At 38.9% G+C, this 27,420-nt stretch overlaps 2 protein-coding genes across 3 annotated transcripts in view; both read right to left on the bottom strand.

Moving 5' to 3' along the window:
- Positions 1-27,420, bottom strand: part of LOC101169488 (short transient receptor potential channel 5) — a 275,758-nt gene that overhangs the window by 142,516 nt on the left and 105,822 nt on the right. The window lies entirely within an intron of this gene.
- On the bottom strand, positions 974-16,734 carry limk2 (LIM domain kinase 2). 2 transcript variants are annotated; one of them, XM_020705933.2, is made up of 17 exons: positions 16,431-16,731; positions 16,204-16,288; positions 9,979-10,072; positions 9,512-9,647; positions 7,333-7,442; positions 6,909-7,094; positions 6,578-6,683; positions 5,841-6,040; positions 5,570-5,756; positions 5,398-5,484; positions 5,053-5,184; positions 4,761-4,817; positions 4,489-4,554; positions 4,058-4,232; positions 3,904-3,959; positions 3,490-3,647; positions 974-2,990 (listed from the first exon to the last, which is right to left on the bottom strand). In XM_020705933.2, exons 4-17 carry the CDS (start codon positions 9,527-9,529, stop codon positions 2,783-2,785), a joined length of 1,746 nt encoding a protein of 581 aa, XP_020561592.1. In that variant the 5' UTR covers positions 9,530-9,647; positions 9,979-10,072; positions 16,204-16,288; positions 16,431-16,731; the 3' UTR covers positions 974-2,782. The 2 variants fall into 2 exon arrangements, with proteins under 2 accessions (XP_020561592.1, XP_004072423.1); XM_004072375.4 differs by lacking the exon at positions 9,979-10,072 and having other exon boundaries at positions 16,431-16,734.

Genomic DNA, 27,420 nt, shown 5'->3' with positions numbered 1-27,420 from the left:
ATCAGCTGTTACACACCTGGGTATGTGAAATTGGTTCTCATTTGGCCCATCCCCTGGGGGACTCACCCATGCTCAGGAAGCATTTGGCAGTTTAAACCCCCCCAATCCTAACCCTTACAGCAGAGCATCAGGGAGTCTTTGGTGTGACTCGACCATGGATTTGAACCCATAATCTAGCGGACTGAAGGCAGGCACACTAACACTGGGCCCCTGAGTTGGTTATTAGTATGTTCTGAAAAAAGAAGGTGATTAACCCTTGTGCTATCCTAGGCATTTTAACATTGGGAGTTGGGTCATCTAGACCCACTAGACAGTGAGTTAAACCTTTTTTTCTTCAATGATTTGTGATCTTCACTGGTGTCCATGGATTACATGAAATCTTTCCACCTTTATCATTGTAGGAATAACACGTCAATGTAAGAGTGGGGTCATCTAAGATAGCACAAGGGTTTTAAAAGCGCGTGGGCTTCTGCATGAGCCTTTGGACAAAACGTTTAAAATAGCTCCTTCTGCTGGCAAGTCCAGAACACTACAGGAAAGGACAACTTGACACTTTCAGGTGAAAATCTTTGTGCCACCAATTTTAATAACTTGGCCAAAAATAAAAGAAAACGGCTTCCATTTTAAAATATGCATTTATCAGTATTTTGTGGTGTCATTTGCCTATTTGTAGGTATGGTGCTTATTAAAGTAGAACCATTGCAATAGGCTAGGTTTTTTTTCCCTATCGAAATTGCAGTTATGTTATTTCAGTATCAAGTCAGATTTGTAATTTCGTGTTAAAGTTTTCTCTATATTCAAATATTTAAAGATGCTTTCTAAAAAGAATAAAAGACAAAGTTCGTCAGTGCAGTGTGTATCTAGCTAAATCTGTTTTGCAAGGGTTTTCATAACTTTGATGGATCAGTATGAAAAGAAAAACTCTAAACATTTTTATTTACAAAAAAGGGGAAAAAAAACAAGTCAAAAACTATTTTGATGATACTTTTACTGTTTTATTTTCAGAATTTGTGATATGGACAAATACTTCAATATAATGAAATATCAAAAGACTAAGTTTCAGTAAACTGATTGCTTATAAAAAAGTGTTCTTCTAATTTGGTAAACAAAAACGGATTTCAGAAACATTCAGCTGTAATCCCAAAAAAAAAGCAGTCTTTAAGCTACTGCTTCACTGTCACAAAAAAGAATCAAATAAAAAAATAAATAAAAATAAATGAACACATTTTAATCATAAAAAAACCACAGCATTATAAATAAAAGTGGTTACAACTAGTCATCTTGCATTATTGTAGCAATATGCTGCAGAAATGTCAAAATAAAAGTACAAACGCCCTCTCTAAAGACAAAAACTATGTACACATTTACAAAACCGCTTAAATGAAAAACCTGGTCCCCTGTACAAAGCAAGCGTTTTAGGTCAGCTCTTGAATGATTATGTTCGACCGCTCACAACAGTCCAACACTACAGAGGAGCTTCCGTCCTGCAAGAATTCATTATTCTTTCAATCATTAGCCCTCTGAGTAAATGAACCACAAAAGAAGAGATCAGTGGTCTTCAGAAGAAAAATCACATCCTTAGTATTTACTTCTAAATCTCAAAGTGATGAAACTATTCTGGGTCAGAGAAAGTTAAGCCGACACAGCTGGTTCAGGTTTCACCTTCTGTCTTTGTGCTCAGTTTCCTGAATAGCATCAAGATCTCATGCATCTGTTTCAAGAAGAGTTCTGGAGAAAAACGTCAGAAATGAATGCAAAAGAACAAAGTCAGTACATGTCATAATTATGGTGACAATAAACCCAAAAGTGAAAGGTTTTAGTTTGCAGTGAAAAAAAGTGAAAAAAAGACAATTGTCAAAGCCTAAGTAGTTGTGGTAATTTGGTTAAAAAGAAAAGTGATTTGCATTCTTGCATCACAGAGAAAAGTTTGTTGCTCGAGTTGAAAATATGTGGATTTGAAGAAAATGATCCTGGGATAAAAAAATCCAAAACACACATCTAACAACACAAACAGGGCGATTAGAAAAGGGCAGAGTGGAATGAACTGCATCAGCTGGTGCATAATGTTAATCGCATTAAAAACATTAGACAAACATTGAGGTGTGACCTGCTACTGCAAGAATGACTCGTGCAAACGGAAAAACTTCAACACGGACACGGAAATGTTGCACACACTGCAGCAGGATTAACAGACAGAGCTAAACTGTGTTCAAGAAAAATTGTGAATTTAACGACTAAACTTTGAAAACTGTCAAAAGAAAATCTTAAAAGGAGGTGACTGTTTTACGTTCATTTCCAAAAATATTTTCTGTTCTGCGCAACAGACTTAAGGCGGTTAATCCTGACCATCGCTGTGTCTTCATTGTATTTGTTTTCTTTACTGGTTAGGTGTATCTGGGCGAGGACTGACACGTGCATTCCCCACACACACACACACACATACACCCAGCAGACAGTAAGCTGCCACGCGGGGCTTCAGAGGACTCTACTTCACAAAAAGCTTCTCTATCAGGAATCAAACACCTATCTTTAAGTTGATTTTAATGTACAGTGTAAACATTAAAATAGCCCAGTGTTGCTGTACATTGGGGCTACAGATAATTAGTAACACTTGGAATTGTGAAATGTGTCTTAGCGCTCTTCACAGAGCTCTTTTCCCACACAGGGCTGGTCCAGCAATGTCAGACTCTCCAGTCCATGGCTCTGATTCAAGAACTTTTCTCTGTCTTGTTAGTGCAGAAGTTAGGAGGCCAAACGGAAGGTAACCTTGTGGGCGTGTACACTAGGTACTATCGTCTGTCATGGCGGGGCAGTCAGGAGAGGACGCTGTTGGCGTAGATGGCTCATCCGTACTTGGGCTTGGATCTCTAAACCAGTACAGTCGACTCAAGCTCTGATGCAGTTCTTCCAGTTCGGCTGGCAGCGGGATTCTCAGCTCCTGGTTGAGTGATAGAGCTTCAAACCAGTCCTCGAGCTTCTGGAAAGGTGGCCTAAACAAGAGAACAAAAGATGAGTGGAAAGGTAAGAACCAGATCAACAAGGTTGATAGAAAACACGAGGAAGCAATCTAGCAGTGGAGGTGTGTCCCTGCACAAAAAAGTCCAAAACTTTATTTTTTTTGTTTCGTTTTCCATTATTTGTATTTCCTACAGATATATCTAGAAAGTTGGCCATGAGAGGGAGAACAAAACTTAATGAAGACACAACATTTAACATAAAAAAAACTTTAGAAAAGAAAAAAAACATTGATAACTTTGACCATAGTTTTAAAAAACGAGTTTTACTCCTCAAGGCCACTGTGCTCTTGATTTCAGATGAATCCACACGAGCTGCTCAAGGTGAAGGCAGACACGGCTGTTGTGTTCTCGTGACTCATCAGCAATGTTTTTTTTACTAAGCAGCTTTTAGCCACTTTTTGCCAGCGCACAGCTATGCAAACAGAAATCGTATTCACGTGAACCGGCTTTAACTTTGGCATCGGCAGCTCACCGGTTGTCGGGTATGAGGTCACAGCAGGCCACCGCCATGGGAAAGAAAGCTGGAGGACAGTCTTCAGGGAGGAACTTCTCTGCAAACTTGCAAACATTTAGGCCAAAGTCCAAAGTCCTGGGGAGGCACTCGGGATCCGCGTAGACTTTTCCAATGATCTGAATCATGGCGTATAAACATGCGGGCACATGCACAGAAATGTCTGGGTAAATATCCTGCACAGGCAGGTTGTTGTTGTTGAAGCTCAGAAACATCAAGGATGATTAAACAACTGCACAGGGATCATTTCAAAGTGTATTGACTTGTTGAAGAGAAAAGAGCTTGTTTTAATTTTTTTTTTTTTATTGTGATAGCCATTAAAAAAGATATGTAATTGGTATTAACAAGGATGACTGGATGAAACCAGCAGCTCACCTCACAAAGAACAATTCCGTAGGAGAAAACATCCACCTTTTCATCGTACCGTTTACCTGTAATGACGTCACGTAAATGTTGAGAACAAAAACTCAAAACTTGGAGAGAGAAAAAAAGATTACATTTGATAAATGATGACTTTTTTTCCTCTTACCATTGAGCATTTCTGGGGCCATCCAGTAAGGGTTGCCCACAACAGTGTAGCGCTTCTTTCGGTCAATCCGCCTGAACAACCTCTTCTTGTTTGAAGGTTTTTCAGGTGGAGGTTTGGCTTTCTCCTCCACAATGAGCCGGGACAGTCCAAAGTCTGCAACCACTACGGTGTTGTCCTGTTCCAAGATGGCAGATAGGATGGAGAGGAAGGAAAACAAATAAAGGAATTAGAAATATGACACTTGTGCTTGAAGGCACAGTTTCAGAATCAAGTCTTCCGATACTGCGTATCCGGTTTGTGCTGCTGAAAATCAGTTTAATTCTTTCTGTGGTTATAAAGTCACGTGTTTTGCATGTAGTCTTCCTTGAGTCATGGCAGTTCTTTTCTCTCACATAGCTAGATGTGAAACTGGTGTAAACAACATGACTTACCAGTTTAACAAGGCAATTGTGAGAGTTGAGATCTCTGTGGATGATGCTCATTGAGTGAAGGTAGGCCTAGAGATGGAAAGACAAATCGTTTGGTCAGTTAATTAATAAAGGCATTTTCTTTAATCAAATGATCTGAAAATTAACATTTCAAAAAAAAATACACAGAGTTGTTAATTCAAATGAGCTTCTTTTCGTCTAAATATCTGTTAAATTGTGTATTTAAACAATTTACTTTAAATAGTAAATTACAACAGAGGCAAATTTCAACTTACCATGCCAGAAGTGATGCCTTTGGCAAAATTGACCCTCTGTTCCCATGGAAACGGGTCCTGTTAATCCAGAGTAAAGAGAAAACAGGAAAAAAAATAGTCAGCCTCTCAGAGGTCATGTATTTGGGGTAAATAACATATTACTAGATTTTTAAATGTTTTGTGTCCACTATTTGCGTCCACTCTCAATGTGCGGTTTATTCAGGTCGCCCTTTTCCAAAAGAGTGTGTGGTGGAGGCGCAACAGTGAAGGAAACAATAGTGCAGGGAAAACAAATCTCCACCCAGCAACTCACCGTATCTCTGATGACATCCTTTAGGGTGCCTCCCTCAATGTACTCAGTGATTAAATTGAGTCTCTTGTCTTTGTACAGCACACCGATAAACCTCAAAACATGGGGATGCTCGAGGCTTCGCATCACTTTAACCTGAAATTGTCAGAAAAACAAAACTGTTTTAAAAGCAAGCAAGCCTTCCCTGAGGTTTAAATACAAACCAAACAAATGTGTTCCCACAGGACTCAGGCAACAGCCCTAAAGTAATGAAGTACAAAGAAGTGATTGTGCTTTCACTTCGGAAGATTCATCCAAAGACAGTTCTGTCTGTGGAAAATCACAGAGGTGCTGCTGCTCATTACCAACCTCCTTTAGGAAGGTTTTCTGTGTCTCCTCATCACATCGGATCAGCTCTTTCATCACCATCACTTCCCCTGTGGCTTTATGAATCACCTGCGAGAAATTCAGACATTGCTCAGAGCTGATAAAAGTTTAAATAAAATGCTCGGGCAGAAATTTATGGAATGTGGAGGCTGACCTTGATGGCCTGTCCAAAAAAGCCTTTTCCTAAAACCTCGTCATGGATGAGGTCACATGGTCGGAAAATGCGATGAGAGCAACTGCTGGGAGACCTCAAAGATTCAGAGCGCCCGATGTCTTTTGCAAACAAAGGTGACTCTTTTGGAGAATTTGGCCCCGGAGACTTGCATGTGCTGTTGCTCCGCCTTTAACAAACAAGACAAAGGCATTCCCATTTCCTGTCACCATTTACTTTCAGTATAAATGTGAGCGGTTTAAAAGTCACGTACCGTAATGATCTGCGTTTCAGCGTGCCTTCATCTGCAACATCTGTCCTCTCCAACACCGCATCAGACGGAGAGGACAGTCGCATACGGGAGGTTGCGGGGACTCCCAGCTGGTTCCTGGGGGACCCCAGCCTCAGCCTGACTGGATCATGCTCTATAAGCAGCTGCAGTGTGTGACTGGTGCAGTGAATGAGGTTATCCACCTACACAAGCAAGAAATGGACATGTCTGACTTATTTCCATGTAGCTTTTGCAAAAATGTTTTCACTCCTTGCGAAACTGTTCCTTTGTTTTCAACAACTGATGTAACAGATCAAAAATAAAACCCCTAAATTTAGAGATGTTCACACGGCCACTGTGACTGTCAGTTGAAGAGTTTGACCGCTTACTTGAATTCTAGTAAAAACGTAAGCCTCCATCAGCTGAATATCTGAACTAGATTCACAACAGTTGTTCAAAATAAATGTTGAAAACGTCTCTGGAGTAACTGACGGCAGCTGAGGACTGTACTTTGTGGTGCAAGGGCGAGGTTGTGGGCCTTTAAAGTCCTTCACATACCTTCTGTTCCCAGTTGAAGAATGAACTAATGATCAGGGAATGTGAAAAATGTCCAAAGCTAAAGCCGTAGGAAAGTGTTGTTCAACAACAACAAGTTTTGTAAAAAGAAACTGTTGGTTTCAGTTGAAAGATCACCTCATCCCTGAAGTATCAGACCAAAAAAAAAAAAAAAGAAATCTCACCTGCTGCTCCATCAGCGTCTCAACAGGAAGACCATTGATCTCCAGGATCCTGTCCCCGACATGGATGGCATTTCGTACTTCTGGACTAATAAGCATGCCTCTGACCCTGAAACAACCCAGCACCAACATGAATATATGTGAGCACACAAGGACAGCCCCTCTAAGAACTAGAACAACACTCAAACAACAACACTAAACCACCGACTGCTGCTTTTTCCTGCAGTGGCACACTTCCACACCTGCTATTTAACAGACCTGTAATCAACCTTACGTAATGCATTACTCATTCTGTTCTCATACGAGTAGAAAATAAGCATCAGAAGCAACGCACTCTTTCACTTGAACATTTGCAGAACCAGCGACATCCCTTAGCACCGACACCGAGAAGCCCCTCTTGCCGTTGGCTGCAGAGGGCATGGAGATGAGGGTCACTGTGTGGGGCAGGGAGTGAATGACGGAGTCTTGAGAGTGTTTTTCCAACATTGGCTTGAGGACCTCCTGTTTGTAGCACCTTCCACTGCAAAAAACATGCATCGAAGCACCTCAGCTTTAGCCTTTTTACCATTCTACTATCATTCCAAAATCATCAGAAGACTTTAAATAAATATGATTAAAGGCAAAAAAACATTTTAAGTTACCATAAATGCAAATAAGGCACTTCATAGACAAGATGTAAAACTATCTATATCTAAAAATGATCAATGAATCTACTTTTAATATTAAAAAAATGGCTTGAAAAGGTTGAAGTAACTTACCAGTAGAGTTTGGACCGCTCGACCAAAGCATAAGTATCTCTATCCTCAATCACCACCTTGCAGCTTAGACAAACAAAACATTCAGGGTGGTACTTGTGTTCTTCAGCCACCTGGAACCACACAAAAACCAGCAAATCATCCACTCAGCTTCAAGTAAAAAGTAATCCAAAGAGGACTGCGCGTTCGCCTTAAGACCTCCTCTCCACTGCGAGCGTGAAACCCTCAACACCTGCTTTTCTCTCAGCCCGTCTGGAATCTGCTGACGTCATCTGCTCTGCAGGTCTGAGCCGCTTGAATCACTGCTGCTCTGCCTTTCAAGTCTGTCTCAGTGACACAGCCTCCACACGACGGGCCGGTTTGCCTTCCGACATGAATGTCACACACCGGCTACATCTGTCTTGTTTCATCCCTCTCATGCAAAATGAGATAATGCAGCCCCTTTGATCCAAGAGTTAGTTACATACTTGTTCAGAAGAAAGGCTGGTTTCTGAATAAATCTCTATTAAATGTAATGCTTTTTGTTTTATGCAAGAAAAGACATTTTTTGTCAAAAAGATGCTCCTGAGTTTGTAATTGCAATGTTAAGGAATGTAGTTGTTTTTTTCCCCCTTTCCTTTTTCTTGGAGTACTTTTCCAACATCTGACACAGCTCTGAGTCAGACGGTGTTGGGAGTCACTTTTCAGCTGCTTAAAAATGATGACAACCAAATTATTGTGAAAGCCCAACTCCTAGCCTTAAAGCCAAAAACAGAAGCACAGTGGCGTGCTGCTTTAACTCAAACAAACCAGGCTCCTTTAAAAAAAAACCCATCAAAATGGTGAAGAAAAAAAACTAAAGCAAAAAACAACAACTTTAAGATGCAAAACATCCCAATGAATCAATAAACTAACAAATAATTAACTGGGACAAAAACAGCAGTGTTCTGGGGAAGAATGCTTAACAAGCAGGCAGCCGCTCTGCGTGACCCTCCTCCACCATTGGACCACAATGATTTTCTTTCTGGCTGACAGACTGTGGTGCCACTTCAGCCCTGCCAAAAACATTTGGCCTCACTGGCTGATGAAGCGAGATGCGAGTAAAAATAAATAAATAAAAAGCTCCATTGTGTGTTAGTTGGTAGCAAAAAAGAAAAAAAGAAAAAAAACAAAAAAACCCAAGTCTGGTTTCATGTTGGACAAGTTTGAAACCAGCAGGAGATTAACTTAAAGACCCACAACCGAGCCTGAGTGGCATTTGCACTAAATCTAACCCACATCAGCTTCTCTACTTTGATCAAAGCTCCTCTTTTTACTTTCTGTTATGTGAAGTAACTCCTCAGTTTTAAAAACGCATTCTCGAATGTTAAAAGAGCCATCAATTCAGATCATATTTTTGGGAAAAATAAAAAAAAGAGGAGTCTAAATGCTCCAAAAAGGAGCACATGTTCTCCTTCCTACAGCATGTGGGGAGGCGAACCGTGGAGAACTTGTGCAGAGAGGGAACAGACTGGGGCCTCTGGGGCCTCGAGGGGGAAACCAATTCACAAGTGAAGTCTAGAACTCCTTCTGCTAAGTTCAGCAGCAGCCCAAGTGAAGTATCACTCATTTTTAAACTGCGGCCAATGCAGCCCTCCGCTTTTTTTTTTTAATGCATGCTAGCCGCCTGTTTCAACGTGTATCACCATGCTTAATGGCCATTTTGAAGGACATATTACTTGCATGTTGCTGGATGAGCAGAGGAGACAAGCGGATAGAGGCAAAACGTCTGAGTAAAAGTTGAAATGTAGTCCGTTAAAGTCTTGCGAAATCACAGATGTTAAGAGAAAAACAAAGACGGGACTCATCCATCCTAAGACAAAAAAAACTATTTAAGAAGCCTGTGTGGTCACTTTAAGCCATTGTACTAATGTTTATTAAAGGGGGTAAGAGTGCTTCCACTAGCTGACCTTCAGTGGACTATCATGTCTCAGTCAGAAACTCAAAAACTATCAAGTTTTCTAGATACTTTGAAAAATGTAGTATAAGAAAGAAAAAGACCAAGTATGGGTTAAAGGAAAGTCAAACGCTGTTGAAGAGCTCCCAAGAGAGCACTAGTTTTCCACTGTCCCTCCACTTCTTGTAGCAAAAGTCACAAAACATGAAAAAAAAAGGTTCCAAAAAATAAAAAAAGACAGGAAAATAATAAAAACAGCAGACTTACCATAGCAGGTCCGGTCATGAGCAGAGAGCAGCCATGGCAGAACTCTCCAAACTTCTCCAGGTAATGTTTTCGGCAGTACAGTTTGCCCTCATTCTCATAGTACCAGTTAGTCAGGAGGTCAGAGCACACAGAACATCTGGAAAGACGACAAAAACCCTTCAGATCAAAAAGGATGACTACTTATCCAATGCAAGAAACAGTTGACAAATCAAAAGATATTTAAGAATAGCAAACAGTATCAGCGGTAGTAATTGAAATTCAATAAAAAAAATTTTAAAAAAATCCAAAAACTAAAGGAAAATATAAATGTTGTTCTATTAAACTAGACGCAGGGCATAGACCTGCTGCCTCTGTTCTGAGTGCTGGGAAGATAACTTGTTATTCCACTTTGAATAAGACTTAATGGGTGGTGGATTTACTAAATATTTACTTTACAGACTTTGCTAAGCGGCTGTATTGTTCCAAACCTCTTTGGAGGAAAGTCCACCGATCACCTGCTTGTTTACTCTGCATTCGTCTTCCAACACTTAAACTTATTGCTGCTGCTCTTCTTATCTCCGTCTATGTAAACATGAACAAGTGATCCTGTTAGTGCTGAAGTCAAAAGGTGCAAACCATCAAACTCCCTCAAGGTCCAGGCAGGAGTTTAATTTCTTTGTTCTTTGGGGCATATGCAAGCTAAATTAAATCTAAATATGCTATCTGAATCTAACAAGTCTGATTGGTCACATGAGGAAAACTTTGGAACAAAATGTTGGGAGGAACGCTGTATTTGCAGCAAAGTGGAACGCTCCTGCAAACTGAGCTTCTGCAACCAGCAGCTCTGATGCAAAACTTGGACGAAGCACCCTGCCAGAGATTAGGTTACTAAAATCTGTGCAGCGTTTTATACGTGTTGCAAATATTCCACAACCTCCTCTGCTCAAACATGGCTTTTCCAGTAAAACACACACACACACACATATTTGTGTAGATTTTGCTGATTACATAGAGACGAAGGGCTACAAATTTTTCCAAACTTTGATTTACGAGTCACCCATGGAGAGCGATAGTCTCGCCAATAACTCAAGATAAAGAACAAAGAAAGTTGTCAAGACACTCGTCCTTTCAAAACTTAGTGGAGTTTCAGCTACTTCCTTTTTTTTTAAATGCACATCTTTGGGACATTTCTCCCTTATGAAAGGCTTTCTCTAAAAATACCTCTTATTTTTCAGCAGAGCTGCCAGCAATCTTTGATCTGTTCTCCGACTGGCAGGTACAGTCCATCCAGGATTATTGACTTTGGCACAGATCCCAGATGTTTCAGACTTTCTGGCACAATATGAGAGCTTTCTAGAAGACCACACATGTTTGCATGTCAACTAAAAAAAAATGCAAACTTATTTTTGTCTGGAGCAAAAAGCCTTTCACCTCCTTCAAGCTTAGAAGGATCAATGAATCACGAATGTGCAGTAAAAACAGGTCAGCATAGTGACTGCGGCTTTGACACGCCACAGTGGGATGTGATAGGAGGAAACGCAGCAAAAGGTTGCTGAGGTGTGCGACTCATGACGGCTGTTAGCGATATCAGAGGCCAGACATCTGACCTGACAAAATCTGTTTATGCAAAACCGCTGCTTATCAGTGCCAGTCAAAGCTCATGTAAATCTCCAGACAAGCCTTTTCTTCGATAAACCAACAACCTGCCCTACTGTGCATTCACCTCCAACAGGCGGTTACCGTCAGTTCCATCTTTAGCCATTATTTTTGAATTCGAATTTTTTTTTTTTAGATTTATAAAGATCATTGGATTTTATTTTAGCAATTAGTCATAAGACGTCATTTTTATTTCCACTAAAAAGGAGAGACAATTAAGGAGTAACAAACATTTACACTTGCTCCGTCTATTTACCTTTAAATATTTAGAAAACCTTTTTATTTATAGCAATTTACAAGGGAAGGATCAAATATAACTCTTAAGATTAATTAGATTAAAAAGGAGCAATAAAACTAAAACCCAGTCAGAGTTTAATAAAAGCTCAGAGGTAGAGGAAACCGTATAAAATCCATATCAACCCAAAGCTCACAATTCAATTTCCTATTCAATATAATTGGAGTGACGAGAGATTTTTATAATTTCTTTTTTGTTTGCTTATTTTAAAAAAGTTTAAGTAGTGAATAAACGTAAACAAAAGAGAAACCATCACTAATTAAATGTTGAATTCTTACATTGAAAACCAGTCATAAAGTGTGCTGGATTTGATATATTTTGCCGTTTCTCAGTAAAGATCAATTTCCTTTGATAAACTGGTTCATTAAACCCATTGAGGATTGAGTCCAATGAATACGCAGGGTTTGTTTGATGAATTATGGTAGAAAAGAGAGGAAAATAGAAGGACCGATGGTTCTGATGGACTTAAGCAGATCGTCTGACCATTATGAGAGGAACAGAACTTTGAACACCAGAATCACTGAGCTTAAGCAGACAGGTCCAGAAATACCGGATGTTATCTGACTTAAGGTGATATGAATAGACTTAGGCATATAGCAAATACTAAATTAAATGGTAAATACTAATACTTTTAGTGCTTTACTACCTTCTTAGAAGGCCCAAAGCGCTTCACAGTCACAGTCCCATTCATCCTTTCACACACACATTCACACATTCTGCTTCCAACCTATAAGCATCAGGAGCAATGTGGAGTTCAGTGTCTTCCTCAAGGACACTTCGACACATGAACGGACAATGCTGGAACCGAACCTGTGATCTTCCAGTCGACCGCTACACTAAAGAATAAACACTAAATTTAGCAACTTTATGAACTTCAGTCCTGCTAGTCTCGCATTTCCAAACGTATGAACCGCTTTCTATACTGTAAGCCCAGATAATTATTGAAGATCTAAACATCTGGTTTTTTTCAACATGCATAACATTTCCATTCTCCATATCGCACAGCAAAACCATCAGTATCTTCCACACGCTGAGCACAAAGGCCAAAAGTTCAGCAGATCTCTTCTCTGAGTCAGTGCTCCCTCAAGGTGAACGTTCATTAAACCTGACAGTTTAAATATTGGCCACAACTTTCCACTGCAGGTCAAAACAAGTGACTCTTAATGCCAGTTTGTCAGCGTGTCACGACCTTCGGATGGTTACTCAGACGATACTCCTGTCTATTCAACAACACCACCGATAAAAAAAATAAAAGGATCCGAGTGTCATCTTTATGTGTGAATGGAAAAATAAAGATAAAAAAAACCAACATTCAGGTGCAGAAAATAAAAGTTATTTTTGGTTAGAGATTACTTGGTATTTTAGGCAAAAATGAACAACCTTGATAACCGAAAAACTGAATTTACATGATCAGACTTAGTTGTCAGTTCTGATGGTGCATGTTGCTTAGCAACTATTACATTGAGTAATGTTTCTGTGATTTATGACACAAAATTTACAGCAAAGCTTTCTCATAAAAGTCTATCCTTAATGCATTTGAGCAGAGAGTGTTGGGGTGCAAATCTCTGGTACTTTCAAACATTTTTACACCAATTGGTGATGAAAAACGGTTTCCGTGGTGTTAACATATGAAGAGATTGCTATTTTCAGCCTCAACTCAGATTGTTCACATAAAAATCTTGATGTTTTGTGTTTGTGAATGCCAAACTACACTAAATGAATAAACTGTCATTTTGATGTGCTGATGTCATCTTATGTTTAAACAGTTCCAATTGGGTGAAAAATGTGATCCTAATCGCTCACACAGATAAAAGCAAAGTGCTGTGATACTACAGATAAGCCTTTATGAATTCTAGTATCTGTCCAGAAGCTGAAAAATAAAAGCTTCAATTTTAATTAAATACTTGCTTCCTAATTGTTGAAACGATAAAAACACCAAGAGAAGGGTGGGCTCACTGAACTCTGGTGGTTTCTACAACAAACAATGAAATCGGCATGTTGTCACAAACACTCCAAAGTAAACACTCCTCATTTCCTAAAACCCACATTCCTGCAGGAGGGCAATTCTTTGTTGAAGTGAGGAGACGGCAGGAGATGGGCCTGAGCAGTGCCCTCTGTGACCTACAGAATATTTCACTTTCAAACCTAAAGGCTCTGCTCGGCAGACTCAACAACAATAATAATCATACAACCAGACACGAGCATCCATAATTCATTGAGATTACGTCACCAATGACTCATCATGTGAACAAGTCACCGACTTATATATGGTTGCATCAGACTCTCAGATTTGATTTTATTATCAGACTAAAAGTGAGAGAAAATACAAACTAAATTTACAAAGTTTATACTTCGGCTATAAAACTAAAGATGTTGCTCTATTCATGTCAGAGATCAAATAAAAATGTTTTATTGTTTAAGTAACATCTCAAAAACAGCTAACTATTACCCTAAAAATAAACTTATTATAATAAATGCAATAATTAAAATGATTAAAAGTCTAGAAAAAACAAACTTTCCTTGAGCCGAAAATTTAGGTTAAAAACCAAGATTTAAGTTAAAAAAGTAAAAAACAACAACTTCCACTTCAATTTTCTCACTCATGGGAGGATAATTAAGCACAAAGCAGGCTGATAAGAAAAAGGAAGAAGCCCCATTGTTAAAAAACAAAAAACAAAGCCTGGACTTTTGTGCCAAAAGTGTCTGAGACAGAGATTGGGTGATATGAATCGGCGTCTAGGAATGCAGAAAACAGTGAAGTTGAGTGTGGTGTTACCTATGGCTCAGGGCAGCACCACCAGGTTTATTGGAACAGGAGTGAGCTCAACTCCCAAGAATGTTACACAAGGTAGAGGTACACAGGGTAGAGTGGCAGCATGTGGACAATGAGGAGCAGGAACACAAAAGGGTATGAGAGCAGTTAGAACACGTTTTAGGCGGGTTGTTTGAGGGATTATAGTTGTGCAGAGAGTGTGCTTCTAGATAAGAGTCTGTTTATCGCACCGGCCATTATCTGTAAACTTTGGAGTCAAACCTGAGGAAGACAAACATCTCATTTCCATTAGGCTTTAAATGAAAACCTCTGCAGAGGAGAATAAAGAAAATGTCAGGAAATTAATGGAAAAGGATAAAGACGATGGCTTAAAGCTCAGGAAGATATATGTTTTTAGCTTCTACACAATGAAAAGGTTTAATCCCAGTCATTTATGTCCACTTCATATTTAGCTAAGCATTTACAAATTTTTTTTTTACACAGTTTATTCACCAACGATTACACTTATTTTTCTTTTGTTTTATCAACTCGTTTAAGGTCATGTTTTGTCAGTTCCCCCTCTAAAAACATTAACATTTGTAGTCAAAATCAAAAAACCTGTTTACTAGAACATAGTTTCTCCAGAAATTGAAGGGAAGGAGCCGTTGGCATGGAGTGAGCCTGCCTTCATTTACCATCATCTCCCGTTAGCTTACAGCCCCAATCTAATATTACCAGTGCAACAAAAACAGCGAGCAACATTGGAGCTATCCAGCTGTAAAGTTTTTATCCAGATGCCAGCTCAGCCTAGGAAAAAAAAAGACGTACTTGGATCCATTTGTCTGGAAATGGATGCATCAGAATGGAGCGGAGCCGGGAGTTTGTGATCTGCTGATTGGAGATTTTAACAAGTACAGGCTTTTTTCCAACTGCTTTTTTTCGTCTGCTCCTGACTGATTCTCTAGGCTTATCCAGGTGAGCAGCAATTTTAAGCATCTTTTTCTTTCTAAATGTCCTTTATCATGACACAATTTTCATTGGAGTCAGTCTTTAAGCTACATTTTTATTGGTTTCATTCAATAAAAATAGGCATATTTTCTTGTAGTGTACGTCAGTGTTCTTCAACAGGCGTTGAGCCAAAGTAGAAGTTTTTCTTGACCAAAAACAAAAAAATCCAAAGAAACACTACAACCAGAAATGTAAAAAAAAAATGAAACTATACTTCATATTAACAAGTCGTTTTTTTTATCAGTGTCTTGAACAGACAGGAAAAATTCTTAAGATCTTTCAAATTTCTACTTGATTAGTGTGAAACAAGCCCGTTTTTTAGACACAAAAAACATTTACCATTGCCAGTGAGAAGTGTGCAGATTAAATAAAAAGCACTTTGATTTTTTGATATATTTATAATGCAAATGTTGACAATTTCATTCAAACCTGTTTAGAAGCCATGGTTATGGTTAACTTAAAAGATATATCTCGATCGATAATGCAATAAACGTTCAATAAAAGTAAAAATTAATCTTTCATTTTTGAAACTTATAAATATTTTAAGCAAAAATATAAAAGAAAAACGACATCAACATTTTAAAAAATTGAAAAGTGGTTATTTATTTATTTTTCTCCAAAAGACGGTTTGGATTCATGAATGAAGATGGGCATTTGCTGGCAGATCCAGCTCAGTTAATTAATAATTAGTCAATCTGTCAATTGCGCGGTCACGTGTCCGCAGCGCGAGAGCAGGTTTGGAACATCTCAAGGTGATTTTAGCTTCACGTGGCACAGAGACTGAAAGTGTTTAAACGACATTTAAATTAAATAAGTTCGACTGAAATTTGAAAAAGCCACAAAACGACACAAAGCAGACAATAAACCAAACGTTACGAGGAAGAAGCGAGAAAACCTGCTTCCAGGCATCCTTCTAAAAGCCAAAACCTCCCGGTCACCACTCGAACAAAGCTGTGCTCATTAACAGAGGAACGCTTGGAAGCAGAACCGGAGACCACTCACTGGAAGCAGGCGTTGTGCCAGGTTTCCTGGAGGACCTTCGTGTGAAACGAGTCCTGGATTTTGCCTCTACAGCCCGCACAGAAACCTGCAAAGACAAAAGAAAAAAAAAAGAGACAAAAGGCTGAAACAAAGCGAGGACCATATTAAAAACGAACAACCGTTCGCTTCATGCAGGATGCTTCCCGACGGTATTCATAACCTTACGTTAACGTGACATAAAATCTTACTTTCTAGCTCATCCATCTACTCCGTCGTCGTGTTCCAGCTTCTACTGAGTCCTCATAATGAGGGAAGGAGGAGCTGTCATGTGCCGCCTCAAGCTTTCATCCGCCCGCTCTAGACTCTCAAACTCCAGGCTCAGGACGCGGCAGGAAGACCGCACTGACTAATTTCTGTTTGAAGATACCCCCGAGGAGGACAACAATCACCTCCGAGACTGCGCCGCTGTCGCTGCGGGGCAACCGCTGACGTAATGAAGTCTCCACATTCCTCTACGGAGAGCGGAAGGGCTCAACTGCAGCACCTGGAAGCAGGAGCGTGCCGAGGAGCGCTCGCACACTGAGAATGAACGGTGGTGGCGCCATCTACTGGCGAGAGAATGCTCTGCAAATGAAGCGACAAAATTTTGCATTTTGGGCCTTCAAAAAGTTTTCACTTTGATACATTTTCATTCCATTTACTACGACAAACACTTTGAATAAAATAAGTTTCGATTAAGATTTAACATCAAATATATTCAGTTAAAGATACTCTAGGTAAGGGTGCTCAGTGAAACTGAACATCAATGGGGGACCTGGGTACTTTGGCTTCTTCCCACCATCCAAAAACATGCTTCATAGGTTAATTGGTTACACTAAATTGTCCATAGGTGTGAATGTGAGTCTGCATGGATGTGTGATTGTGGCCCTGCGAAACACTGGCGACCTGTCCGGGGTGTCCACTGTCCTCGCCCGCAAGTCGGGATAGACTCCAGCAGCCCTGTGACCTCAAAAGGGACAAAACGGATTAGAAGATAAATGAATGATACACTAGGTATATTTAAAATGAACATAGAAGAGTTTTATGTTTTTGCTGACCATTTTTCATCTGTTTTATCACTGTATGTTCTTCACCTTTACTATCCCGTCAGGGGTTGCCAAAGTGAATCAGCTTTCACCAATTCAAACAGTTTGGTAGAGATTTTTACTCCGGATCCCCTTCCTGATGCAACCCTGCATTTTATCCGGGCTGGGGACAGGCACATGGAGACTCAGACCTGAATCCCTTGTGGCTACATTGTTAGGCAGTAGCTTGAAAGGTCTTGCTCAAGGACCAACAGAAGATCTAGCTCATTGAACCCCATGAGAATCAATCCCTGATTTCCCGTGTGCTAGTACGGCATTTAACCAACTGAGTTGAAATTTTTAGTATGATTTTTAAGAATTTATCATCACAAAATCGAATTTTAACATCCAAATCCATATTTTTAATGTCATATAATGTAGCTGTGAGGAGACCCAAGCCAGGGTCTCATGTACAAGTCCCAAGCCCGTTTTTGGACATGTGGGGGAGAGAGTCGGAATATATTGGTAGAAGGATGCTGAGTCTAGAGCTGCAAGGCAAGAGGTCTAGGGCACGAGACTAGAGGAAGACCAAAGAGGAGTTTTATGGATGCACTGAACACAGACATGAAGGTACCTGGTGTTGGAGTAAAGGATGCAGAAGACAGGATTAGATGGCGGAAGCTGATTTGCTGTTTCAATCCTTAAGGGAAAAGCTGAAAGAAAAAGAAGATGTCATGTTGCACTTTTAACTACACGGTTTATCTAAAGATGTCTTTTTTTTATTCAACTATTTATTATTTATATATATATATATATATATATATATATATATATATATTCTACTCTGAGTTTAGTGAGATAATGTAAACTTCTGGACTGTAAATGTTGATTGTTGATGTTCCAGCTGCTCAGTATTTGTAGTCTTCTTTGGACCTACCATCTTATGTTTAGTTGTTAATAAAGTTTTAAGAAACGCGTTTCCAATGGTTTTGCCCTTTTTTCTTTCTTTTGTTTTCATCATTTTCGTTAAAACTTTCTAAACGTCACATTTTCTTCTTTCATCTGTGATGTATTCCAGAACCAGTGTTTTATAAAACCAATTGTTCAAAATAAAAAGTTAAGAAGTGCTTCAAAAACAGATCTAGTCAGACCATCGATTTTGCTTTTCACACCCAAATTGTAATCACTGAAATGAATAAAACACAGAAAGGATTTGTTCTTGACAAAAGCAATCAGAAGGCAAAGTCTGTTTTATGAGCCTTAAACATCAGAGTTGTTTTAAGAATAGGATTGAATCAGAGTTCTGACATGACATCCTCTACTTTAAACAACGTCATAACTGAAATGTTTTTTCATGGCCCTAAAGACTGCCAAAATTAACAGTTAGCAGAGTACAGACGAAAAAGCAATAATCTCAATTTTGAGTGCTCTAAGAACAAACAGGGAACATAATCTTACTAATATTCCCTAAAATAACAAGAATAGAAAAGTAAAGTTGTTATTTAAAGTCTTTAAAACTCAGAAAGTACATTTCCATCCATCCATCCATCCATCCATCCATCCATCCATCCATCCATCCATCTACTTCCGTTAATCAAGGACTGGATCACGGGGGCAGCAGTCTAAGCAAAGATGCTCAGACTTCTCTCTCCCCAGCCACTTCCTCCAACTCTTCTAGGGAACACCATGAGGTATTCTCAGGCCAGCCGTGAGACGTAGTCTCTCCAGCGTGTCCTGGGTCTTCCCTGGGGACTCCGATCAGTGGAACATGCCCGGAACACCTCCCCAGGAGGCATTCGTACCAGATGCCCGAGCCACTTCAACTGTTTCCTCTCGACGTGGGAATATGTTCAAACGTCGATTGACATATTACAAGTTCGCCTAACAAGTAAATGTAGAATAACCTCTGAACAGCTGGTTATGTAATGTGAGCTGATCGCAAATGTAGAAACATTTTACTTTGTTGATGCTTTTTTCTTTTTATGCTTTTAGGCCAACTTGATTTGCAGACCTTTGACCCAACATTTAATCTCAATTGACATTTTTTCTGAGAAAAAGCCATAAAAGGTACACCCTGCTAAATGTGCAATTTATTTCAATCCAGTTTCAAGACTTAACAATACTGTTTCAATACTTGACTTTGGTGCATTAAACACAGCCCACATTATATGTCAGTGAGATAACAGGCTTCATATTCTTAGCTAACCGTAAGTTTGTCACTAAATTAATTTCATTTTTAGGTAAAACAATACTCTTATGGTTTTTAAGGCTATATCACATCTTGTAAAATGTAGATCTAAAAAAACCACACTGAAAAGCTTTTCAGACAAAACACAACTTTAACTCTTTTTTGTTGTGTCAACTTTAAAGTTCAGGGTTTGATGAACGATTATGTTTGGTACACGTTTCTTGATGAACTCAAGTTGCAAAAACAAATTTTGAATCCTTTATTTTATTCTAACACTTTACTCTGAGCTGATTTAAAAAATATATATAATTTCAGGACTGATTGTCTCACCTGAACTGTTTCCACTAGGTGGCAGTAAGGTAACATAATGATATTCTTGAAGGAGTTTAGAGTTTTTGAGTTAATTCGTTTTTTCCTGGAACTCTTTTCTTTTTTTCTTTCTTTTTAAACAGATTTAGTTGTTGCTTCTTAGCTGTCTGCTGGAGTATTAGAGTGGGTAATTTAACCAATAACCCTCTTTTTTCGAAATATTTGAATGCTTTTTGTTATTTTTTACTTCAAACACCATATGTTGGTCTAAAACCTTTATATTACATTAAGGATCATAGAATGCATGTTATAAATACTTTTAAGGGAATTCATCACCTAAAAGAGTGAAAGGCTGGGATCCACATGCATTATGTAATATGATGCATTAAGCATGGCTTGCAATATTTTTACAGTACAAACAGTTTTTTGTGACAAAGAAATGCACACATTTTTTTATCACTTCACGTTACAAGTAAAAATAGGTCTAAATCTTAGTCTTAAAATAATACTACGACTGGTAAGTCTGTTTGGTTTAATTTGCCAATGCTCAACTATTGCTGTCAACTTTTAATTTCTAAGCTGTTTTCTGTGCCACAAAAATGCTTTGTAATTGAGAACTCATTTTGAATAAAATAATGTATTGCTTAAATTTGGACATAATTCATGCGAAGCTGGGATATTTATGTTGCACAAATAGGACAGTGACATAGTGCATGAATGGATTGTTTTTCCATCCATGAAAATGCAGAGTTCATTCTTTCAGCTTTATTGGCACATTTTCCAAAAATGAATGAGTTTGTGGTTTGGATGTCTTTGGGTGGTCAACAGTGAACCGCTGCTTCTGATGCTCTCAGAGGTGGAGGGAGTTAATTATTTCTCTGTCATAGATCGCTGCAGTGGAGCCTCCAGCAGAACTGTACATTAATCAATACTCTCTGCCTGCTTCCCTCATGACAGAACTTATCATGGGCATTAAATTAGCTCTGGGAGCGCTATGTGATCAATAGCTATAGACAGAGCCGCCCAAGGGGAAGTAAATTAATGGCTAGACTTCGCAGACGGGAAGTGGTGGTGAGCCTGAAAGGGCAATGGAAGGGGGAGGAGGTAGTCAGGTCACTATTTAAATCATGTTGGATGATGTAAAGCCATTTATCTGTGCCAGTCGGTGGGTTAAAGCTCAGCTCAGCCTCATGTTTGAGCCATTTCAGATCTTGTCTTCCTTTCTTTAGAGCATTATAGTCACTGATGATAATTATCTACATTGCCCAAACCCGTGCTTCCTTTGAACTGTGTGCAGTGTAGATAAGCATTTGTTTGTACTGGTTTTAAAAGAAAAGGACCCTACAGGTAGTTCACACATATTTTTTTAATGATGTGCATTTGTGTTTGTAAAGTATACATACCTCATCAGAAATTAAGAACCAGATAATGATAATTTATGTGACATTACTGTCTGTACATACTGTGCCAAACTCCATGCTACTGTGACAAGGAAATTTCCCATTCGTGGGATTAATAAATCTAATCTACCGTAAATCTAAATCTAAAAAATCTAAAAATGAAAAGTTAAGTGAAGCATTACAGGGCATGGGATCATAAACATTCGCTTATTCCCACTCCCTTTTTACAGCAATTAAACAAACTCCTTTTGACAACTGTAATGTTTGATGGTTTCGATGTGTCACGTATGCATAAGAGCTTATAAGGCAAATGTTTGATTGACAGTAATTATGACTGAATTATTTACATGTGGATGAATGCATATCTACATATATTTTCCAATCACTACCTCACCGCAAGAATGTCCCTGGTTCAAGTCCTGCCTGGGGACCTGAAAACAGAATGTCAAAGGGGGAACCTTTCTGTGTGAAGTTTGCATGTTCTCCCCGTGCATGCGTGGATTCTCTCCGGGGACTCCGGCTTCCTCCTGCCGTCCAAAAACGTGCTTCGTAGGTTAATTGATTACCCTGTGACAGACTGTCGACCTGTCCAGGGTGTCAACAGCCTTCCTATATATATATGTATATATATATATATATATATATATATATATATATATATATAGGAAGGCTATATATATATATATATATATATATATATATATATATATATATATATATATATATATATATATATATATATTATATATATATATATAATCACAATATATCATAAATTACATAAACTTTTCCTCACAATTTCTGCTATTTACAGATTTTTTAAGATGTGGCTCATTTACTTGAAACATAGTCCAAACAGTGAGTGATGAAATTGCACAGAATCTCATGTAACTTACCTGCAAATAGTTTAAGTTGTTTTTGTTTAAAATTTAGTTCATTAAGTCACTAATTGCTTTCTTGAAGTGTTTGAAGTGAAGAGATTTTCCATTTGTAAAATGTATGTGCTCAGTCTTTAAAAAGTTCGTCATGACAACTTTGTTTTGAAGTCTCAAATGATTTATCTTGAATGTTTAAAGCCACAATGTTTACTCAAGTTCTCAATTTCACCCTTTACTTTGCCAAGGCTCCAATTTAGCTGCTTATTTACATACAAATAAGATGTTGTGAAGCTTGGATGCCACTGTGTGCCCCTGATGCACAGCTTCCTTTGTTAAACCAGGATTTGGGGGGGGGGGGGGGGGTTTCTTCAAGGGTGTGGAGGATGCGCATGCTAAGTATGCTCCTGTTGGTGATGTAGCCCACAGCCCCAGCATTCATGACCTACAAAAAATATGTTTTTTTTTCTTATAAATGTAGATGATTATATTTCTTTATTGTCTTTTTCTTTTTAATGATCAAAAACTGACCTAAATTAGATCAATAAAAAATGTAAAAGCTTAAAAAAATGATTATAATAAGAAGAAGCGTTCTTTTGATTAAAATAAACTTTAATGCACAAACTGTTTTATTTATTTAAATACAAATGTATTTCTTCAAAGTACTATAATTGGGACAGAGGTCGTGCAAAGTAATAGGATGCAGATTTTAATTTAAATGCAGAAACCAGACAGATGTTTTCCATAGTTATATCTGCATACTGACCATGCTGTCCCTTGCATATCCTCAGAAGTGGCATGCAAACAGATTCAATTCCTTTGGGAAAAATTAATTGGATTTTGCTGAATAAGGCTGTACTGCTGGTAAGGTCAAAATGATTAACCTACTTTGGAGAAGAAAACAAAAGGCAAGTCTTAAATTATCAGTGAATGCAAATAGAAGGAGCAAAATGCAATATGGGAGCAGTAGAGAACATGAATCACGCAGACAAAACTTAAAGAATCAAAGGCCTTGTGGAACGACTTTTTAAAAGTTCACCATAACCTTTTTTATAATAAAAGTTGTTGAAGTCAGAATAATAATTTTTAGCTAAAGCTGAATCTGTTTTGCAGGTAAAAAATGAAATTAAACTTATCTAAGAGCTGCTTAGAACACTGAAAAGATTTAGAAATTACCCAATGGGCACATCGTGTCCATTAGAAAAGTAATACATCTAGTGTAGATGTCTATTGACATCTCAGACAACTTTATTTTGCTATTCTACTAAAGGCTCACCAATAAGGTTCTGAATGGTTTTCCGCATAATATAGATCTTCCACACATCAACCTGAAGATAACTAATCTTGGAATATTTAAACAATATTGAAACAAAATCCAAAATTTAGGAAAATCCAAAGTTTAAATAAATAGTTCAATTCCTCTGGTGTCTCTTCCTCATGTCTCACCTCCTTCTTCTTAAATTCTCGTCTTTCTTTGTCTTGTGCTGCATCCCAGTCTTTAAAATATTAAGATTCACCAAACAGGTTAAAGGAAACTATCATATCACTTGTGTCTTTTCTTGCTGTTGTGATCAACTGTGGAATAAGGTATGTCAACATGGTATGGTACTAAGAAGTTGATGGTCAATATTTTTTTGATTGTTCAGAGAAGAGAAGTTTCTACCACTTTAGTTGAATCAGAGCATTCTAGACCTGATGTTTTGTTTTATTTTGTTTTTCTTAATTGTTGGATATTAAAAAAACATTGGAAGTCTGTTATAAGAAAAGTGACTCTCTTTGTTATGTTTTGATGTTTTGCTGCACCATAATGTCATAAAATAAATGAAAATACCTCAAAATTAGGCTTTTCACAGCAATATTAGATTCCATTTAAAACATTATATTAATTAATTAGAGGTCACGATTAACTAATTATACAAAAAATAATCACTATTAATTTACTATTAATTACAACAACAAAGAAGGATTTTATTGTAATAAATTACTTTTGTAGTGAACGACGACTACTAAGTGCTCATGAACAATGGTTACTGGCTCTCTGGAGGTGGGCTGCATCTCCTTTCACATGATTTCACCTGTGTGTATTGTTTTGTAATTCCATTTAATGAATTTGGACATTCACCACACAGCGTATTCCAGTGCTTGAGGTTTCAACATGAGCACAAATAGAACTGAGCAGAAAACACGTGTGAGCATCACTGATGCAGCAAACAGTGACTCACAGCAAGCAGGTGCTGAAAGAATGGGCTCAAATGATTCTGAGGCACCTAAGTATGCTAGAAATAACAGGTTTTTTTATCCACAACGTGATACCTGACAGATTACAGTCTGACCCTGATGTTCTGTGTCACAAAAAATATTTCCTCTTTGTAGAACTGCCATTGAAGATCAAACATGTGAAGGCTCTTTTTGATGGTAGCAGCGTGTAGTTATATTTTCCCAATAGTTTTGTCCAGGACCTTAAGTGACATGATTCTTGGTGACTTCTTTCACAGCACTTCCAGCGCAACAGACCTGGATGAACAATTTGCCAGTTTTTATTTATTTATTTTTATTCATTCTGTACAAAAAAATGTCAATTATCTGAGTGTCTTTCAAATCTTTCCTTTAAATTTCTTGTGATAAATTTAATACAAAATTCAGACCCGAAACCAGTAAAATAATCTATTTAAAGTTAAACCAAAGCAGAAATTAACTATTAGAATTTCAGAAATACATTAATGTGGGAATGCACACATTTTCACCAAATAGATTTGAAAAAACTGATAATTCAGTGTTAATTACAAATATACTTTCAGTATTTTTCAACTACAGTAAATAGCAACCTAATACTCCAAAAATGGTCTAATGGGGGTCAAATGTTTTCTTTTTGTAGAATTGCAGAATTATTCAAACTGAATGTCTGTGACGATTTTCAGTCATCCAGACCAAATTATCACAGAATTCGGTTCTTCTTTAAAGGCTGATCTAGAAGACAATAGAGAACAGAGTCCCGTGTTGACTCAAATTAATCAATACAGTAGATATAGCTGGTTGGTAATAATAAAAAATGGATTAGATTTATCTGCGCTTTTCCAGACGCTCAAAGCACTTACAATTCATTCCTATTAGTGATGTTGCCACAGCTGCCCTGGGGCAGACTGACAGAGGCCTGGCTGCCAGTTTGCACCTACAGCCCCTCTGACCATCACCAGGATCATTCATACACATTCACACACCAGTGGAGCCACACTGGAGGCAAGGAGGGTGAAGTGGACCCGAGGACACAAGGACAGTTGACTGGGGGGAGCGGGGATTGAACTGCCGACCCTTCAATCATTGGACAACCTGCTCAACCAACTGAGCCACTACCACCGGTCTGAAGATGAGCTTCACAGATGAAGAATATGAACACAAGTTAATCCTTATAAAATACGTTTTCAACAAAGAACTTAGTAACAACTAGCTTTGTCTCTGTAAACATTATAAAAAGGTGGCACTCCCCAGAAAAATCGTGGTCACCAACTTTATCCCATTTCTTTCTTTATTTTTCAGCTTCGTTTTTCTGTTTTTACAATTGATTTAACCCTTCCGCTCCCTTAGGTTGGCATGTGCTTTGGGGTCTGCATGACCCCACTCCAAAAAAATATAACTCCCTCCGCTGTGTTACAGGGCATAAGTGACCCCACGATGCATTTCTCGGTGGCCAGCACGAAACCCATTCCCTCCGCTGTTTTAACGGGCATAAGTGACCCCACGAGACAATACTTTATTTTTTTTTCTCTTTCCATCCTCTCCGCTGTGTTACAGGGCATAAGTGACCCCACGATGCATTTCTCGGTGGCCAGCACGAAACCCATTCCCTCCGCTGTTCTACAGGGCATAAGTGACCCCACGAGACAATACTTTATTTTTTTTTTTCTCTTTCCATCCTCTCCGCTGTGTTACAGGGCATAAGTGACCCCACGATGCATTTCTCGGTGGCCAGCACGAAACCCATTCCCTCCGCTGTTCTACAGGGCATAAGTGACCCCACGAGACAATACTTTATTTTTTTTCTCTCTCCATCCTCTCTTCATTTTCTTTACACCCCAAGACCAGGGGGTGGAGAGGGAGGGAGGAGGGTATCATTTTTTTTAAAATTTATTTTTATACCCCTCGCGCTGTGCTTTGGCGTGCATTCGACCCCGTATTATTAAAAAAAAAAAAGCGTTCACTCCGCTGTTTTACGGAGCTCAAATGACCCCAAGAGACAATACTTTATTTTTTTTTCTCCAAAAAAAAAAGCGTTCACTCCTCTGTTTTACGGATCGTAAACGACCCCACGAGACAATACTTTTTTTTTATCATCCTCTCTTCATTGTCCTTACACCCCACGACCACCAGGGGTGGAGGGGGGGAGAAGGGGGGCATCAATTTATTTATTTATTTTCATACCTCTCGCGCTGTGCTTTGGCGTGCATTTGACCCCATATTTTTTTCATCTCTTCATTGTCCTTACACCCCACGACCACCAGGGGGTGGAGGGAGAGGAGGGGATGAGGGGGGGGGGGGGCATCAATCTATTTATTTATTTTTATACCCCTCGCGCTGTCTTTTGGTTGCATTTGACCCCATATTTTTTAAAAAAAAAAAACATTCACTCCGCTGTTTTACGGAACGTAAAGGACCCCATCCTCTCTTCATTGTACTTACACCCCACGACCACCAGGGGGTGGAGGGATGAGGGGGGCATCAATCTATTTATTTATTTTCATACCCCTCGCGCTGTCTTTTGGGTGCATTTGACCCCGTATTTGTTTTCTTCATTGTCCTTACACCCCACGACCACCAGGGGGTGGAGGGGGGGAGAAGGGGGGCATCAATTTATTTATTTATTTTCATACCTCTCGCGCTGTCTTTTGGGTGCATTTGACCCCGTATTTGTTTTCTTCATTGTCCTTACACCCCACGACCACCAGGGGGTGGAGGGGATGAGGGGGGGCATCAATCTATTTATTTATTTTCATACCCCTCGCGCTGTCTTTTGGGTGCATTTGACCCGTATTTGTTTTCTTCCTTGTCCCTACCCCCCCCCGCCCACCGGGGGGGGGGGGGGGGGGGGAGAAGGGGGGCATCAATTTATTTATTTATTTTCATACCTCTTCGCGCTGTCTTTTGGGTGCATTTGACCCCGTATTTGTTTTCTTCATTGTCCTTACACCCACGACCACCAGGGGGTGGAGGGGATGAGGGGGGCATCAATCTATTTATTTATTTTCATACCCTCGCGCTGTCTTTTGGGTGCATTTGACCCCGTATTTGTTTTCTTCAGTCCTTACACCCCACGACCACCAGGGGGTGAGGGGATGAGGGGGGGCATCAATCTATTTATTTATTTTCATACCCTCGCGCTGTCTTTTGGGTGCATTTGACCCCGTATT

Source organism: Oryzias latipes, chromosome 18 (assembly GCF_002234675.1).
Source record: "Oryzias latipes chromosome 18, ASM223467v1".
In the NCBI taxonomy this organism is placed as follows: Eukaryota; Metazoa; Chordata; class Actinopteri; order Beloniformes; family Adrianichthyidae; genus Oryzias; species Oryzias latipes.
Note: the sequence above shows the minus strand (reverse complement) of the source record. Positions and strands in the feature narration are given on the sequence as shown.

Excerpts from the sequence above, each read along its gene's own strand:
- limk2 (XM_004072375.4), bottom strand. Across the intron at positions 7,443-9,511 it reads TCATGACCGGACCTGCTATG|GTGGCTGAAGAACACAAGTA; the intron begins GTAAGTCTGCTG and ends GTGTGGTTCCAG. Across the intron at positions 3,648-3,903 it reads ACGGAATTGTTCTTTGTGAG|ATCATTGGAAAAGTCTACGC; the intron begins GTGAGCTGCTGG and ends GCCATGATTCAG.